This window comes from Abramis brama, assembly GCF_963993115.1.
Source record: "Abramis brama genome assembly, chromosome: 1".
In the NCBI taxonomy this organism is placed as follows: domain Eukaryota; kingdom Metazoa; phylum Chordata; class Actinopteri; order Cypriniformes; family Leuciscidae; genus Abramis; species Abramis brama.
Window position 1 is genome coordinate 43,226,663 of NC_139963.1, and position 17,084 is coordinate 43,243,746.

At 38.8% G+C, this 17,084-nt stretch overlaps 1 protein-coding gene across 6 annotated transcripts; it reads right to left on the reverse strand.

Annotated features, from left to right (window-relative positions):
* Positions 1–1,721: 1,721 nt before the first annotated feature.
* On the reverse strand, positions 1,722–15,003 carry tfap4 (transcription factor AP-4 (activating enhancer binding protein 4)). Of its 6 annotated transcripts, none has more exons than XM_084110432.1 (8): positions 14,593–15,003; positions 11,194–11,359; positions 9,918–10,016; positions 9,626–9,799; positions 8,241–8,399; positions 7,161–7,328; positions 7,037–7,069; positions 1,722–4,692 (listed from the first exon to the last, which is right to left on the reverse strand). In XM_084110432.1, exons 1-8 carry the CDS (start codon positions 14,679–14,681, stop codon positions 4,543–4,545), a joined length of 1,038 nt encoding a protein of 345 aa, XP_083966558.1. In that variant the 5' UTR covers positions 14,682–15,003; the 3' UTR covers positions 1,722–4,542. The 6 variants fall into 6 exon arrangements, with proteins under 6 accessions (XP_083966558.1, XP_083966561.1, XP_083966560.1 ...); XM_084110435.1 differs by lacking the exon at positions 14,593–15,003 and adding an exon at positions 13,555–14,310; XM_084110434.1 differs by lacking the exon at positions 8,241–8,399 and having other exon boundaries at positions 14,593–14,931.
* Positions 15,004–17,084: the final 2,081 nt, after the last annotated feature.

Sequence of the window (17,084 nt, forward strand, 5' to 3'; positions counted from 1 at the left end):
AAGGAATGATGTACAAGAGGTATAACAAGACAACACTATTTTGTGCCAAGGCATTCCATGTTTCCAAGAAGTCATTTAAGGAATTTAATCACAATTAACGTGGAGGTATGGATTAAAACAGCTTGTTGGTCATCAAACTTTTGTCCTATTTAACGAACTTCCACTAACCCGATCACAGGCTCGAGGCGGCGCTGTAAGTCGCTGGCTGTCGTGCTGGGTAGGATTACAGGAGTTGACAGTCGGGAATAAGGTGTAAAAGTCAGCGTCATCATTTCCTCGGAGAACGGAGATTAACGCCTTATCATTACACCGCAGACACCGACTCAAGCACTTCACAGGCACATGAACTCTCTCTTCTTTAATCCTGTGAATACACTGTAAAATGTACATGCACAATTCATTTGTAAAAGACAAAAGTGAAGCAAACATGTGGTTGTTTCTGTTGCTTAGAGTCTGGGATTAAGAACAATTATGCAAATCCATTATAAATGAGCAATTTAATAATAAGACAGTTAAAACTAATGAACTGCATGACTCCTATATCCTATGCTTCTCCAGACATGCTCATTGTGAACTTGGACCAGAAACATGGTGAAAGACATTACGAAGTAAAAAATGAAAGTAAAATAGATTTTAGGACTCCAAAACTAACTAAAAATAAAAATGGCTTATTAATTTTAGTTTTGATAGATTATAAAACTTGGGTAACACTGTATTTTGATGGTCCTTTTTGACTACAAGTAACTTTGCAACTACATGTCAACTAACTCTCACTAGAGTATTAGTAGACTGTCTGCTTAATATCTGCTAACTTTATTGTTATGCTGGATGCTCCCCAACAGATATTCTACTGACTATAAGAAACTTTGCAACTTCATGTCAACTTATTCTAACCCTAACAGTCTACTAATACTCTAATGAGAGTTAGTAGACATGTAGGTGCAACTTTACTTAGTCAACAGAATGTGTTAAAGGGACCATCACAATAAAGTGAAACCAAAACTTAAATTCTAATCTAACCCACCCAATAAACAAACATACCACTAAAACAGCCATAACACTGGACTGCTAACAAAAATGACACCTTTACATAATTTTAAAATGATACCATTTTGTGCATTAACACTGACAGAACCAAAACTAAAACAGAAACCATAACAATGAGTGAAATTGGTTTAGTTTTAGATGTGACATCTAGATTAGATGTGACAATGCACATGTTAACATCTTCGAGGGAATCATAAAACATTCTTCGAGCACTCAGGGTTTATGATCTTTGCTCACGTACGTCACACTCCAGTAGTCAGAATAACCCGACAGAAATAAGCTCGTCTTTCTATTTATGAGGCACCCAAATGCCACAGCAACACGTCTCTTATATATAAAAATATAGCTTTGAATGTTAAAGTTGAAATGATTTGTTACTCGATACGTTGTCACATTTTTATATATTATATATTAATATAATTGTGTTCTCATCCAATAGTATCAGTGCAGTTAAATGCATAACATTACTGAATATTACATTTCTTGTGGCAGTGGCAAGGAACCGGAGGAAAAAAAAACCCTTGGGGAAAAACCCGGCTCAGTTGGGGGTCCAGTTTTCTTTTACAGAGCCTTTTATAATGTTAATGACTAACGTGAGTGTAATGCAGACAGTCCATACTGTATAATTAATATAGAAGATGAATGAATAAATAACTACACAATACACAGAGAAATTGTAAAAAACAAAGTACAAACTTTATTATTCTGTTTTTACAAAGGCACAAGCCTCTTTTCCCCAGTTTAAAAAAAAATACAATAGCTTCTCAACCAAACGGACTGACTGTCCAACATAAAGAGAAACAACAAAAATAGAAACAAAAAAATAAAGAGATGACAGACAATAAAAGAGGGAGAAGATGAGAGACAGGACAAGTCTGGAGACTGCAGAGACGGCCCAGAGGACATGTGGTGTGCCAGGACAAACGTTGAGGGTTAAACACAGCCGTGTGGTTCAAAAATCACAGCGAGAAGAGCTTCGGTCGAGGAGAACGTCTCTTTGAAAATAAGAGTCACTCCTCGTTATACTACAGTAAGTGCTTCAGGTTCATAAAATCACCCCCGTTTCACTCGACACACCCAACCTCTGATATGTCCTCAGGATTTTCTTACAGTGATTTCTGTGAGTAGAAAATACACACAAAAAAAAAAATATATAGACACCCTGTGGCTTCGGTAGAGGAAATGTTCAAACGCGGGAGGGCGAAAGAGACTTTTTCGCAAAGACAAAACCGTTATTACAGACTTAACGTGAAAAACAAAAGACAGCACAAGCAGGACACTAGTCTCTATGACCCAAGCAAACCATTATCCAAATATAAAAAGCGCGCGAAAAAAAAAATCTGCCAATATTAGATCATCCCATTCTTCTGGAAGCCCTGATTCCCAGCAGTCTTCACCACAATATGAATGACAAGGTCCACAGAGCCAGAAGGAAAAAACACAATCTGTCCAGCAGCAAAAAGATTCCCTGTAATATTTCATAAGGGAAACATGGGGGGACATGCACTCTTTCGAATGCAAAAAAAAAAAAAGAAGAGACACTTCTCATCTTCCTCTATGGCCAAATCTTGCCGGACTTCAGCGCCGGCAACGCAATGCAAAACACAACGGTAGATTGATCTGGAATGTTTGGAAACATCAACTGCGAGAAGAGATGAACATGGGGCGTGTTACGTCTCACTCTCTAGCGCCATCTTCAGGGCTAAAGCTTAAGGCAGGCCTCTGTGCCTCACAGTGCACACCGAAGCTGAGTTAAGGCAAGCCACTGGCCATTGTTCGGCACGGGATACATCTCTCAGTCCCACCAGGGGCATGAAGAGTTCACAGTATCGCATGGCTTATTCCAGGTGTCTCCAATCCTGGTCCTGGAGGGCAAACGTCCTGCTGAGATTAGCTCCAGCTCGTCCCATACCACACCTGTTTCAGGTGCGTTTAATTGGGAACGAAGCTAAACTTTGCAGGACAATGGCCTTCCAGAAGCAGGATTGGACACCCCTGGCTTATCTGGAGAGTTCAAGCAGGAGTAGCACCACCTTGCTGTCCATGTGATTATCTGTGGCGCGTACGAACGCCAAGAAATACAGGGAAACTAAAACATTCAAGCGAGCAGAGTGCATAGAGCTAGAGCGCATAGAGCTAGAGCGCAAGATTACGGGCTAGTCACTCTCACTATACGCCGCAGAGAGCATCTGACACGACTTGGACGACAAACGGACATGACAATACTTCTGGGAGAAGGCCAAAGTGGCCACGAAGTTCCTCTCAAAGGGGGGGCGAGAACCAAAAGAGCTGCATAGGCTGAAATCGGGCCACGACAACCCTGGTAGTGCTATTTCCAACACTTCCTCAAAAAACAAAAAAAACGTAACGCTTATATTAGCAAATGTGCTAAAAGCGACACAAATTTCCTCGCAGGTACGAGTACCTGGTGGTTAGCTTATTCCATTCATTTGACATACAAACGACATTAAAAAAAATTCGGCCAGAATTTTGAAATTACGACTTTAAAGACCGGACCGTGGGGGGCATTTGGACGCGACGGAGGGAGTGCTTCACCCTACACCAACGTGTGTACTGGGAACCCAGCCCAGAAAAGGTGAGCGACAATAAGTGCACAAAGTCCCCCCCCTCTTTGCGTAATTTAAAAAGTGCGCACAATACAAAGCCCCTCTGAGCAGTGGCAGTCATTGTCACGCTATTGAGAACTTGACAAATCGACAGCAAATGGGGAAACTAGAGGCGTGTCTACGCCCAAAAAAAACAGAAAAGTAACATTTCCTCTAAACTTTCGGAAGCCATGGTGTGGAACAGGTTTCTGAAGTCTCATTGGCTCACAGTGATGCTTCAAGCCTCCCCAGAACGGAAAGAGGAATATGACGCAGCCAGAGCGGGATAGTGGGGCAAAGGGTTCGTTTTGAGAGATGAGACGTCCTGTAGCGCAGAAATGGGATTCCTCCAATCAGAACACTCTACTGCCCTCTTACGGGCAGAATGTAGGAGAACAGGAAGTGATGTAGAAGAACAGGAAGTGATGAAGCAGAGGCCTGGAAGACCTGTGGCAGATTCTGACAGATTTTGTGATTCCCCTCACAAAATCGCTAACCTGGGAGCGTGCGTTGGTGAAACTATAGACGACGGAGTATGAGTAAGAGCTGTATCATATGAATGTATCAACAAGTTACCAGAGTGCTATGGAGTTATAGTGTACTGCGTGAGTATACATAAACGTGCTCGTTCTGTATTTGCGGCACGTTTCCTGTAAACTTTTTTTTTTTTTTTTTTTTCAGTTTTTGTTTAGTTTTTTTCCCCCCCAAGAAACCTTCAAGTCATTGAGTCTGTGAGTCCCGTATGCGAGTGTAAAGAAGACAGCGACAGGAAGAGAGGAGAGAGAAAGAAAGAGTATTTCTGCGGAGGCCCTTCCACAGACCCCCTCACCCCTCTCCGTGCCCCCGGTTACATGTGGGGTGGATATGGGGATGGGGGTGACCGGGGCAGTTAACAGTCCTCAGATCCTTCGTTGTCAGAGGCGGTGTCGGAGTCTCCGGTGTCTGTGAGGACGCGGCCCGGGGTGACGATGACCGCCCGGCGCTTTTCCTCCTCGGGCACGACCATCCTGTCCTGCGTGCCTTCGATGTGCTGGATGGCCTGCAGGAAACAGGACGAAACTGTTAAGGTGACTATGATTTATTATGTTTTTGGTTGTTCAGTTGCGTGTTATGATCTAAAACGGGCCAGACTAGTTGAGGTTTGAAGCTGCACAGAATGTAATAGAGCACTGCAGGAATGACGTATTTTTGTAGGCCAAAACCCCAGAAACGAAGCACTGCCGTGCAAATCGTCCCAAAGTAAATGGGTTTTTGGTTAAATGCCTGAAATACTGTCTGTGGTTAACACAAGCTTAAGATATTTTTACTTTTTATTCTACGGCATAAACTACATCAGTAGGCTAATACCACCTTGTGATTTTTATAAAGTTTTACTTGTCTTGAAAAAGGTGGTTGCTATCAAGTGGCTAACTGTAACTACAGAGGTTGTAAGGGAATTGTGTCGAAGTTTGCTTTTACAGCCTCGTTGTGTTTATGATCACGCTCTTTTAAACTATTATAACTCAGAGATGTTTTTTAAAGACAAGAAGGCCAAGTTTGGTAACACATACTCAGAATTTGTTCTCTGCATGTCCAAGTAAATGCACACACATTAGGAGCAATGAGTAGTGGACACACACTGCAAACCACGGACACACACATTTTTGCTGTGGCGCCCGGGGAGTGATTTGGGGTTATGTGCCTTGCTCAAGGTCAACTCTGTCATTTCCTGCCGGTATTGAGAATCGAACCCACAACCTTCGGGTTACCAGTTTGACTCTCTAACCATTAGGCCATGACTGTCCATGACTGGCCCCAAGTTTTAAATAAAGACTGAAAGAGTTGTTGGAAGCCTATTAAAGCTGAAGTCATTCGTTCGCAGCATAGTTCGATTTAGCAAATGTTTACATACGATTGCATTTAGGTTTAAAAATTCATAAAAATGTTGTTCATTTGAGAATATTATCAAGATGAAAAAAAAAAATGAAAAAAAAAAAATGCAAGAATCAAAGTTTTGTTGATCACAGAGATCTTATTTTCTGCAATAACCCAAAGGCCAATGGAAAAATCCTTTTGGGTTTTTGTCAAGGGAACCAGGGTGATAAGTTGGCCAACAAATATACGTCATCACTACAGCGCTCTATTAGGCCATTCCCACACTTTCTCAAAAAAAACAAGACTTTTACACTTATATTAGCAAGTGTACTACATGAAATAGATAAACTGGTCAACATCACTCAGAGAGGATTCCCATGCTAACAAAATCACTTGCTGAGTGGAATATTCCAGTTATTATCCATGATCTGTAGGGCACAGTTTTTTTGTGAGGTTTACAATAGTTATGTGCAATAAAGAGTTAAAGAAGATAAGATAGATTAACAGATATTCAACAAATAAACACACTGACTCTACTAAAAAGCAGCAAGACTGCGTTCAGTCATTGCTTTTTTTATTTTTGGTATCACTGAAGATCACTGGTATTACTTTTAGACAAATTGTTTAGTTTGTTCAAACAACCTAGCTGAAAATGAGTCATAAATGTATAGTTTTGCACATCCTTAAGCCCCCGATATACTTCAAGCGAAGTTGAAGAACGAACTGCTGTGACGTCATTTCGAACTAAATCAGGCCAAAACGAAGTTTGTTTGGGGAGTTCGAAACAACTTGCCGGGAAAAGTTCGCTCCGGCTGGTAAACGCCTTTGTACTCCCATTGGTCTGTGGCGATTATGTAATAGGAATACATAATTTGTGCAAAGGCTCCACCTTTTATCACGAGGAAATCTTTTCCATTTCATTTCTCCTGTTGAGTGGGTCGAGGTCAGACGTCCGTGAGTGAAAACATGAACACACTGAAGTTGTGCTTCTGATGAAACGAGACACTGACACTGATTTCCATGTTTAATAACGTAAAGCTACTTGATTTTAAGAAATCTGTTGTATAAAGTGCTATATAAATAAACGTGGCTTTGCCAGAGTGCTAAATTGCAGAACTCGTGCAAACATATCCATGCTGCTATGATCAGATGCTTTTCTTACGCTTTATTAAAAATATGCTTGCCGTTTTCTCAATTTTATTGTGTTATTGAGAGGAAAGCGTGCAGCACACTTTCTCAGCAGTGGGCGGCGTCAGATGTTCGATAACAGTATATCGCTGCTCACGTATTTTGAACTTCGATTTAGCCCTAAACGAAGAACGAAAAATAACTTTGCCGTGAATATATCGGGGCCTTTAGTCTGAGCAACAACTGTTAACCAATATAGATAAGTAACAACACTGCATAATGTGGGAGAAAAAAAAATTCTGATAAAAATAAAAATAAAAAATGGAATTGTGATTGTGATTCATAATGCATTTTTTTTTTAACTCCAGGTTTTCTATGCTTGTTTGTAGCGCTGCACTCACTTTTAAATGGATTCGGGTGCCGCTCTTTAGTGTCTGTGAAAACATATATGGCCAATAAGCCACATATAAGTAGTTAAATCTCATTCATGACTGTTTCCTGGAGCTGGGTAGACTTGTCTTTTACCTGCACAATGGTGTCCAAGTTCTGTCGTGATGTGGATGCTGTGTTGATCACGGAGGTGGGGCCCATGGTAACCACGGTGACATGATGGGGAGGGGGGGGCGGCGCAGGGGCGGGGACGATTACTGTGGCGTGATGAGTGGGTGCAGGCGGCGTGGCAGGAGAAAACACCTGACGAATAAAGTAGGACAACAAATTAAGGACAACTTTTCCATGAACAACGAACCTACACTTTATTCATGCATACATTTACTTTCTTATATTTTTATGGTCTTATTGTGCACAATTCAGCAGAAGAGAGAAAAAAATTTTTACACTAGTTTAAAAGTTTGGGTCAGTAAGGTTTTTTTTTAATGTTTTTGAAGGAAGTCTCTTATGCTTACCAAGACTACATTTGTTTTGTGAAATATTATTACAATTTAAAGTAATATATTGTAAAATGTAATTTATTCCTGTGATCAAAGCTGAATTTTCAGCATCATTACTGCTGTCTTCAGTGTCACATGATCCTTCAGAAATCATTATCATATGATGATTTGATGCTCAAGACACATTTCGGATTGAAATGTTTTAAAGGACTCTTTGCTGAATAGAAAGTTCAAAAGAACAGCATTTATTTGAAACAAATCTTTTATAAAGTTGTAAAAGTCTTTACTGTCACTTTATTATTTTTTTATTGAGTCCATGCTGAATAAAAGTACTAATTTCAGAATCTCACTGACCCAAAACTTCTCAACACTACTGTAAAATATTTCTCGGTTCACATAAAAATAACACTAAAAAAAGGACAAAAATAATATTACATGATGGGTAAAATGAAGTCCCGCCCTACATTATTAAATGAATATTGCGTCACTCAGAAATCTGTCACTTTATAGAAGTTAAATGTCATTTGATGTGGTCTTTAACTCTTCTAATGCCCTCTAGTGGATCATCACACCAGATCAACTCGTACAAACTCAATTTGACATGGTGCATTGCAAAACTGAGGGCCTCTCTTTTATTCTGAGCTTGAATGACAATTAGTCTGTCAGTCAGTGTTAGTGCATCAGTGATAAGAGCGAGAAAGCGAGTCTGTCTGACCAGCGGGCTGCGAGCAGGGGTGCTGGTCTCTTTTCCCAGCTGTTCCTGCTGCTGCTGTTGAAGGCGGAGCAGAGTTTGCGACTGCACATGCTGTTCCTGGACCTGCTGTGCGATCACCTTTAGCTTCTCAGGGTACAAGTGGGCATCCAACGAACGGATCTAACAGAAACACAGAGACCCTTGGTCAGCACATATCTAGAAGGTATAGGAGAGCAGTGTTTCCTCTTAATACGTTTTTTTTTTTTGCCCGCGGAAGTTTCTTCAGCGAGTTTCATGGAGAGCGGCAGAGATTGGGGTTTAATTTGCACTTCAAGTGTGATGTTCAGAAACGATTCATGCTCTCAGGGGAGCTGTGCACCTTCTGTGAAATCTCATTAAATATGCAAAGACTAAAACAAGCTAATTTTAGCGAACTGATGCAGCAAAAGAAAAGTTTGATAACGGATTTCACAGATGACAACTCTACAGCACCAGGCCACGATCAATACAGATACGCAAGGGATTTAGTCGAGCAAAACTCTGAGCGACGGATCAAACTGCAACCTAATAAGTTCTATTGAAATTTGTCAAATACCAATGACAAAAATCTATTATAAAAGAGAACACCCTCTGTAATGGGAGATGGCATATAATCAAAATAAGCTAAAAGGCGTTTACAATTAATTTAGGACTTGATAAATCCCTACAATTTTCTTGAGCGTATCCTTTTTCAAATTTGAGCCAATAAGATTGCAGATAGATATGTGTGTGTGTGTATTTCTTGCTATACATCTATCTTTCTATCCATCTATATATGCATGTCTATCTATCTTTCTATCCATCTATATATGCATATGTCTATCATCTATTATGCATTTTTCCATCTATCTATCTATCTATCCATCTATCCATCTATCTATGCATCTTTCTATCTATCCATCCATCCATCCATCCATATTTATATCTATCTATCTATCTAATACATATTTATATACAGAGAACAATAAAGAGTATTATTTTAAATAAACAACATACACACAGATATATGAGAACCAATATAATAAGATAGATATCTATTTATAAAACAACAACAATAAAAACTACTAACACTAGCTGATTTTTTTTTTTACTTGACCGCTACGATAAAAATAGACCAATAAGTTGCCACATGTACTAATTCAGACTGATACAGATGAAGTGAAAGTGACGTGACGTGTAGCCAAGTATGGTTTCCCATACTCTGAATTTGTGCCCTGCATTTCACCCATCCAAGTGCACACACACACAGCAGTGAATATTGAACACACACACACACTGTGAACACAGCAGTATGTGTTCAGTGCGTGTTTGTGGCTTAAGATAAAACTTAAGCAGCAAAAATTGCCCAATACTGGCCACAAATATACCTGTTCTTCCAGCATCATGCGCACGGAGCGCTCTTTATCCAGCTGTTGTCGGAGTTCGATCATCTCTCTCCGCAGATCCTCCACCTTCTCCTCCTCCAGAATGTCTGGGGATCCGATCCCTTCATCTTTCTCCTCGGCGCGCCTCCTCTTCGGAGACGAGCCGCTGAACTCCTTCTGAGGGGAGGAAGAGGAAAACGTGAGACGCCAGGAAGGAAAGCGTGTGAGAGAGAGAGAGGAGTGAAGATACAGGATATGCAGTTTCACTGCAAGAAGACAGTTTCACAAGCTTCACCTGTATGTAGCGTTTGAGTTGGGTGTTTTGTTGCAGCAGCCGTGTCTTCTCCTGCTCCAGAGAGAAGATGTATTCGGCCGTCTGCTGTAAGATGGCAGCCTGAGAAAGGGAAAGAGATCACATTACATCCATGTACTGGTAAAATGTGAAGGATGCTAGAAGTACACTTCCATTCATAAGTTTGGGGTCAGCAAGAATTAATAGTTTTATCCAGCACAAATGCTTTAAGAATGAATTGATTGATAAAAAATGATCAATGTTAGAAAATGTATTTCTTCTATTCATCAAAATATCCTGGAAAAAAGGTTTCCACAAAAATATGAAGCAGCACAACTGTTTTCAACATTGATAATAATCCGAAATGTTTCTTGAAATCATCATATCAGAATGATTTCTGAAGGATCATGTGACACTGAAGACTGGAGTAATGATGCTGAAAATTCAGCTTTGATCACAGGAATAAATTACATTTTACAATATATTCACAAACACACACACAAAAAAAACTTGATTAAAACAAAGAAAATGAAAATTAACATTTTAATTGTGTGCTGGCACATATGCTGAGATCAAATCTAGATTTAAATGAGAATGTTTGCTAACCGTTCACCCCAAAAATGAACATTGTCATTACTTGCAAACCTGTTTAACCTTAATAAGAAAATAATGTTCATGCAGACCTTTCCAATGCAATTAAGCAGACGGGAAGATTAGCAATAAATAATGACTTCAATTTCAGTCTGTAAAAAAAAAAAAGAAAAAAAAAAAAACCTATCGTATGGGTTCAAAAGACATGAACGGCGCACATATTCACTGAAAATCTTTACATCTGCAGTAGAAGTGCCACTAGTTTTGAAAGGTCTCTAAAAAGATATAACTCTTAAAAATGATTCACTTACAAATCAATCAATCAAAAGCATTGTAAGTCAAGATAATCGTAGAGACCATTGGTGGCAATGGCAACATACAATGCTTTTGGGAAACACAGCCCTGGCTCACACAACTGTTCTGAATGATTCATTCACACATTGGACTGATCTGATTTAGCTCAATGACTCAACCCCAACTCACTGGAGGAGAAAATTTCAAACAACTATCAGATGTCTTCAGAAGTTTTGCAATTTAGCATTGTAAGTGATATGGACTGCTTTCCAATCCTTGTTTAAAGCTTTAAACTCATTTGGGTTTGGAACAACATGAGGGTGAGTAAAAGTATTGTCGTTTCTGAGAGAACTACTCACTGAGATCAACACTCTTCCCAGATTGTCGGACTCACCTTGCTTAGCTTTTCTCCGTCACTATGCGGGATGAGTGTTTTCAGGGACTGGAAGCCAGCGTTGATGCTCTGCATGCGCCGGCGCTCATTACTGTTGGCGATTTCCCGCCGAATACGCCGCTCCTGGTCCCGCGCCGTCTCTGGCGTGAGGGGAATGTTTGCTAAGCTGTGAAGAAGAAATGTTACACTGCACTTTAGTCTTCTTCAAATGAATGAAAAGGTATAAATATTACATTTAACCTGTTAACCGTTTCGAGCATAGATCTGAATTTAAATGGTGAATGCTTTGGACTCTTTTGAAAGAAGACACTCGGCTGATTATTGCAGAAGTGAAAGCACTTAAAAAAAAATGGAAGTGTAGAAATAATTATACCGCTGGTTTCACAGACAAGGCTTAAATCTAGTCCTACACTAAAATGCACGTTTAAGCTGTTTTAACTGAAAGCATATTGCACTGATACATCTTAAAATATTTCAGCATCATTGTTTTGTCTCAAGATTCACACCAGTAATGTTTTTTTTTGAAGGCACGTTTATAAAAGCCACTTAAATGTCTTAATTAAACCAAGGCCTAATCCTGGCTTATTCTAAGTCCTGTCTGTGAAACCAGGCCATGGAAGTCTATGGTTACTGTAATGCACATGTACTCAAATGAAACGCTTATAATTTAATGCAAAATATATATTTTGCAACTAATTTGAACTATAAAATTGGTACAAAATAAGCAATATGTCTAACCAAGTTGTGTTACAAATTTAAAGTTGAGGTCACTCAGAAAACTCTCAGATTTCATCAAAAATATCTTCATTTGTGTTCCGAAGATGAAACGAAAGTCTTACGGGTTTGGAACGACAGGAGGGTGAGTAAATGACAACTGGATTTACATTTTTGGGTGAACTAACCCTTTAATTAATGAGGTCATAAAGCACTAAAAGAAATGGTAGTTTGATTACTATATTGAAACATTGTTATTTAAATACTGCTATTATTTACTTCAAAGAATACTAATAGTGGGTATTACAATGTTGTTGTTTTAATTTTTAAGGAAACCTGGCAAAATGTTTTGTTTTGGAATTAAATTTAAACACTGATTCAATAAAAGTTGAATAAAGTTAAAAGATTTCTTTAAAAATGAACATTCTAACATAAAACAGCCATGTGCTTTTTCATTGCTTACATCCCTAAAACAGAATGCAAAAATGGGAAAGAGAAACATTAGAGTGCAAAGTAGAAAATATTGACTTTCCTGAATGCTCATTCAAGTCCATTGTCTCTAAACTCAAGCCCCTGGAAATCTCTGCCTCACACGATCACATGCGTGCTTTGGCCGAGGAAATCAAACCCTAATTGAACTTCCTCCCTGTCTGGGCATCTCACGGGGTATCTCTGGAAAGCCTCTCTTATCAGCAGCGCCTCAGCTGCGTGAGGACAAACACGGGGAACAATTGTGCAGGCGCACATGAGGGGAGAGAGAGGTTTCCCTGCTCGCTTCCTTACGTCGAAGCGGCTCAAAACCCGGCAAACAGATCCCATGCCAAAATCACAACAAGAGCCAACAGTGGAACGAGAGATACGGTCAGATCAGCCGTTTCCAGCCGTACACATGAATGTGACCCAGCTTCTTTTATGCATGAAAATGAAACGAGAATTTTGATTTCAGTGTGAGGCGAGAGAACTTGCACTGGCATAATTAAAGCTTCCATTACAATAAAAAAATACAGAACTTAAAGTAATATGCAAAACTATCTATAAAATATTGAATTAAAACTGCTTATTAAAAATAAATTAATATATAATAATAACGTATTACTTTGCAATAATAATAATTTAAATTCATGATTTCATCATACAATAATAGTAGTGATATGACAGTGATATGATAAAATAGTAATGAGCACTACCCATCTGTCTGGGTGTTTTAAATCACAACACACAAATTAAATGCTATAAAATAACAATAAATTATTTAATGCATGCTTTGTTTGCTTTGTTTTGAGACCGCTTTGAAATTATGTGACGGAATAATTGCCTTTGCTTGACAACTTAAACATGGTTTAAGCAAAAATTAAAATTAAAATAGCCAGTGTACTAGATATACTTTAACTACAGCTTAATTTCATTTAAGGGTGACTTTTTAACAGTCTGTCAATGGTCTACAGATGAAAATTAACGTGTGTCAAATTCTGGCACATTTACAGCCATGTTCATTAATGTGCACTGCCCCTGTAAACAAATAAACAAACAAAAGGTAACAACATGTAGGCTACTACCTTGGTGTTTTGGACTTTCGTATAAATAACTGTGTATTATTTGTACCTTGGAAGCCTTCATTTGATATATATTGAAGAAACATGGAATTACCTGTAAAAAGAGCTGCAAAGTTCACCGTGATTAACCACCCCTTTGAAGACATCATTTGTATGCCAATTGACATCGGGGAAAAACTACAATTCCCAGAACGCCCTGCGCTAATGGATCGCAGATGCGTTGACGGGGCCTTCCTTCAACAGCATACACACCCCCTTATTAAAATAACACCAGTTATTAATTTACTAACCTCTAAATACCTCACATTTAATTCACAGTGTGCCGAAACTAAAATATCAAGCGAGATAACGAACATAGTCGCTGGCCTAAATAAAAAACATCGTGTTCACAGCTGACACGGTCCGCCATTACAACAATGCGCCTCGCTCTCGCGCTTCCTCCGTCCATGCGGCAGCAGCGACGCAGAGTCCAAATATCATCTGATCTCTCTCACACCGCGCGCACGGCGAGATTTCTCGCGCGTTACGCCTATTTCAACCTCATATCGGAGACACTCGAGAGCAATGGCAGTCTGGAGACGTTTAACATTTAGTTGCATTGAGAAACAGACGACGCCAAATGCACGAGCCACAAGCATGGCCGCACTGCCCACAATAACTTAAGCCCCTAAACACACACCAGAACACGCGAACTTCAACCCAAACACAGTTTTACCCTATAAACCTCTATGCATGACGACTGATTCATGGGTGTAACGAATTATGCGCGGTTTCTAACATTAAACACGCGCGCGAGATCAGCAGCGTGGTGTGTGTGCATGCAACCACGTGGTTTGTGTTTGTTAGACACAAAATGTATCGATTTCGCCGAGATATTACACAGGTAACACTGACCTGACAAGCCGAGGGGGTTCCATAGACCCCCAGGAGATGAATTAAATTTAGAAAACCGAGTCTCGCGCGGGTTACGTCCTGTCTTAACCCACTAGATGGGCGCATGTACACAATAACACAGAAATCATGCGTGCATGTTACTCTAGTAGTAGTGCTGCCGCTGTTGGCGCGCGATTAAACAATCGCGCACATATGTGTGTGTCTCGAGCGCAATGATTTTAAAGAGGGTCTCACGTACCTGCACAAGCCCCCTATGACTTCTTTCTCGGTTTTCCTGAAATGTTGCAAGGAGGGCACCTTCTGAGCTGGTACCATGAAATACTCCATGCTTCCCCTCTTCTCTCCAGCTCTGGCTCCTCGATTCTTCTTGTACTTTATTGATTTAAAAAACAAAACCGTCTATTTGTCATTTAATAAGAAGCGCGTTCTGCTGATTTCGGGCATGAGCGCGTGAGATGAGTGTTGAGTTGTAAGGTTACTCTACTCTTCCAGCTGATGGGGTTCCCTCGTAGTGTGTGTGTGTGTGTGGCGCTCGCTTGCTCTCTTTCCCTCCCTCCTTCTGCATGTGTGCGTGTGTGTGTGTTTGCAGCTGATCGGATGTCTTTCAAGGCGGGAAACAGCTGGTAGGAATCACACACAGCCCTGCACTACCAAAAAGCCTCCTTCCGCCGAACGGGGGGACTTGCATGTAAACAAAGGAGTATTGCAACAGCGACCATATTATTCACCAGTAATCAGCTGGACTGTTTCACGCTTATTGCATGATAGAAAGCGCACTGTAGTAAATTCATTTAAATGCATTTAAATATCTGCCTCGTGCGCGCATTTCTACTGTGCACATCCAAAGTGCATTATTGCTTATATGCATTATTGCTCACTCACGTAAATATAGGCACATATATATATATATATATATATATATATATATATATATATATATATATAGCATGTAAATATGTTGTTTTATGAGTATGAACTATATGCATCAAAGCACCATAATGCTTATGTTTAGATTAATAAATCAGTCAGTGCATTTATTAGTAAGTGAGCTTTTTATAGCGAAATCAATGCATGAATATTAAAATATTAATTTATGCCTGGCATTGCTCATATAGCTTAAATAGACAGTTTTATGTTTGCATTTGAAAGCACGATCCTAAAATGCCAACGCGCTGTGCAGAATGCTACAATATTGTTAAAATTATCAGTGCTTGTAAGCAGGTTATCGTTTTTTTTTTTTGTAAGCAAGCTTTTATAGCTAATAAAGAACCAAATGTAAAATTTCAACGCATTAAAATAACATTATATTAAAATAATATATAAAATATTAGCCTATTTTATCTGGATCTGTTGCAAAATATTATTTCCTTTAGTAAGCGCGCTTTATATTTGAAAACGAATGTAAACATGTTTAAAAGAATCAATGCACAATGCAATTGTTAATGAATGATGCTCTTGCTCTCGGTGTGTTCTATCTCTCAAGGCTGGTTCTCTTTGACTGGGGGGTGAAACATGCGGGATCAGCTGACACTGCTGGCAGGAGGAGAGAGGAGAGAGAGGGCTGACACTCAAACACCATTTTGGGTGCATGAAAGTTGTAGTTGTAGGAGGAGGAAGAGGAGTTACCTAATCGCTTACTCGAAGCACAAATCACACACACAGACAAAATGGGAGCGGTCATGAAGAACCCGGAAATGTGTTTTACTGTGTGTGACTGTTACATGCTGAGGGCAAGAACGCGGACGCGCATGAACACGCGTGCACGAGACCAGGGAAATCACAGTTTCATTTGCTACTGCATAATACGTCCACTTTTTATGTGTTTTATATACAATATACATAATTATACATGCTATTTTATTCATAATAATATTGTAAAATAATATTTGTATTATAATAAAATTATATAGTTATATCTAAAAAACAAAACAATGTTAGGCCTATTTAAATGCGTTATTTTTTAATATAAAAAAATATGAGAGGTATATGAGAGAGTGTGTGTGTACCGTCAAAAGTTTGGAAACATTACTATTTTTAATGTTTTTTAAGGTCTCTTATGCTCGTCAAGCCTGCATTTATTTGATCAAAAATACAGTTTTTTTTTTTTTTCATATTTTGAAATATTATTACAATTTAAAATAATGGTTTTCTATTTTAATACTTTAAATTGTAATTTATTTATGTGATGTATAAAGCTGAATTTTCAGCATCATTACTCCAGTCTTCAGTGTCACATGATCCTTCAGAAATCATTCTGATATGATCATTCTGATATGATAAAGTTATTATCAATGTTGGAAACAGTTGTGCTGTTGTGTTTGTGGAAACCGTGATACTTTTTTCAGGATTCATTTATGAATAAAAAGTTAAAAAGAACAGCATTTATTCATCTTTTCTAACAATATAAATCTTTACTATCACCTTTTTAAAATCAATTTAATACATCCTTGCAGAATAAAAGTATTAATTTCTTCTTCTTTTTTAAAAAAAGAAAAAAGAAAATTACTGACCCCAAACTTTTGAACAGTAGGCTACTGTATATTATTACAAAAGTTTTTTTTTTTTTTTTTTAAATAAATGCTGTTTGTTTGTTTTTTGTTGAAAAAGTTTCATAGGTTATAAAAAAACATTAAGCAGTATTAAACTGTTTCCAACATTAACAATAAATCATAATTTTATGATTTCTGAAGGATCATGTGACACTGAAGACTGCAGTAATGATGCTGAAAA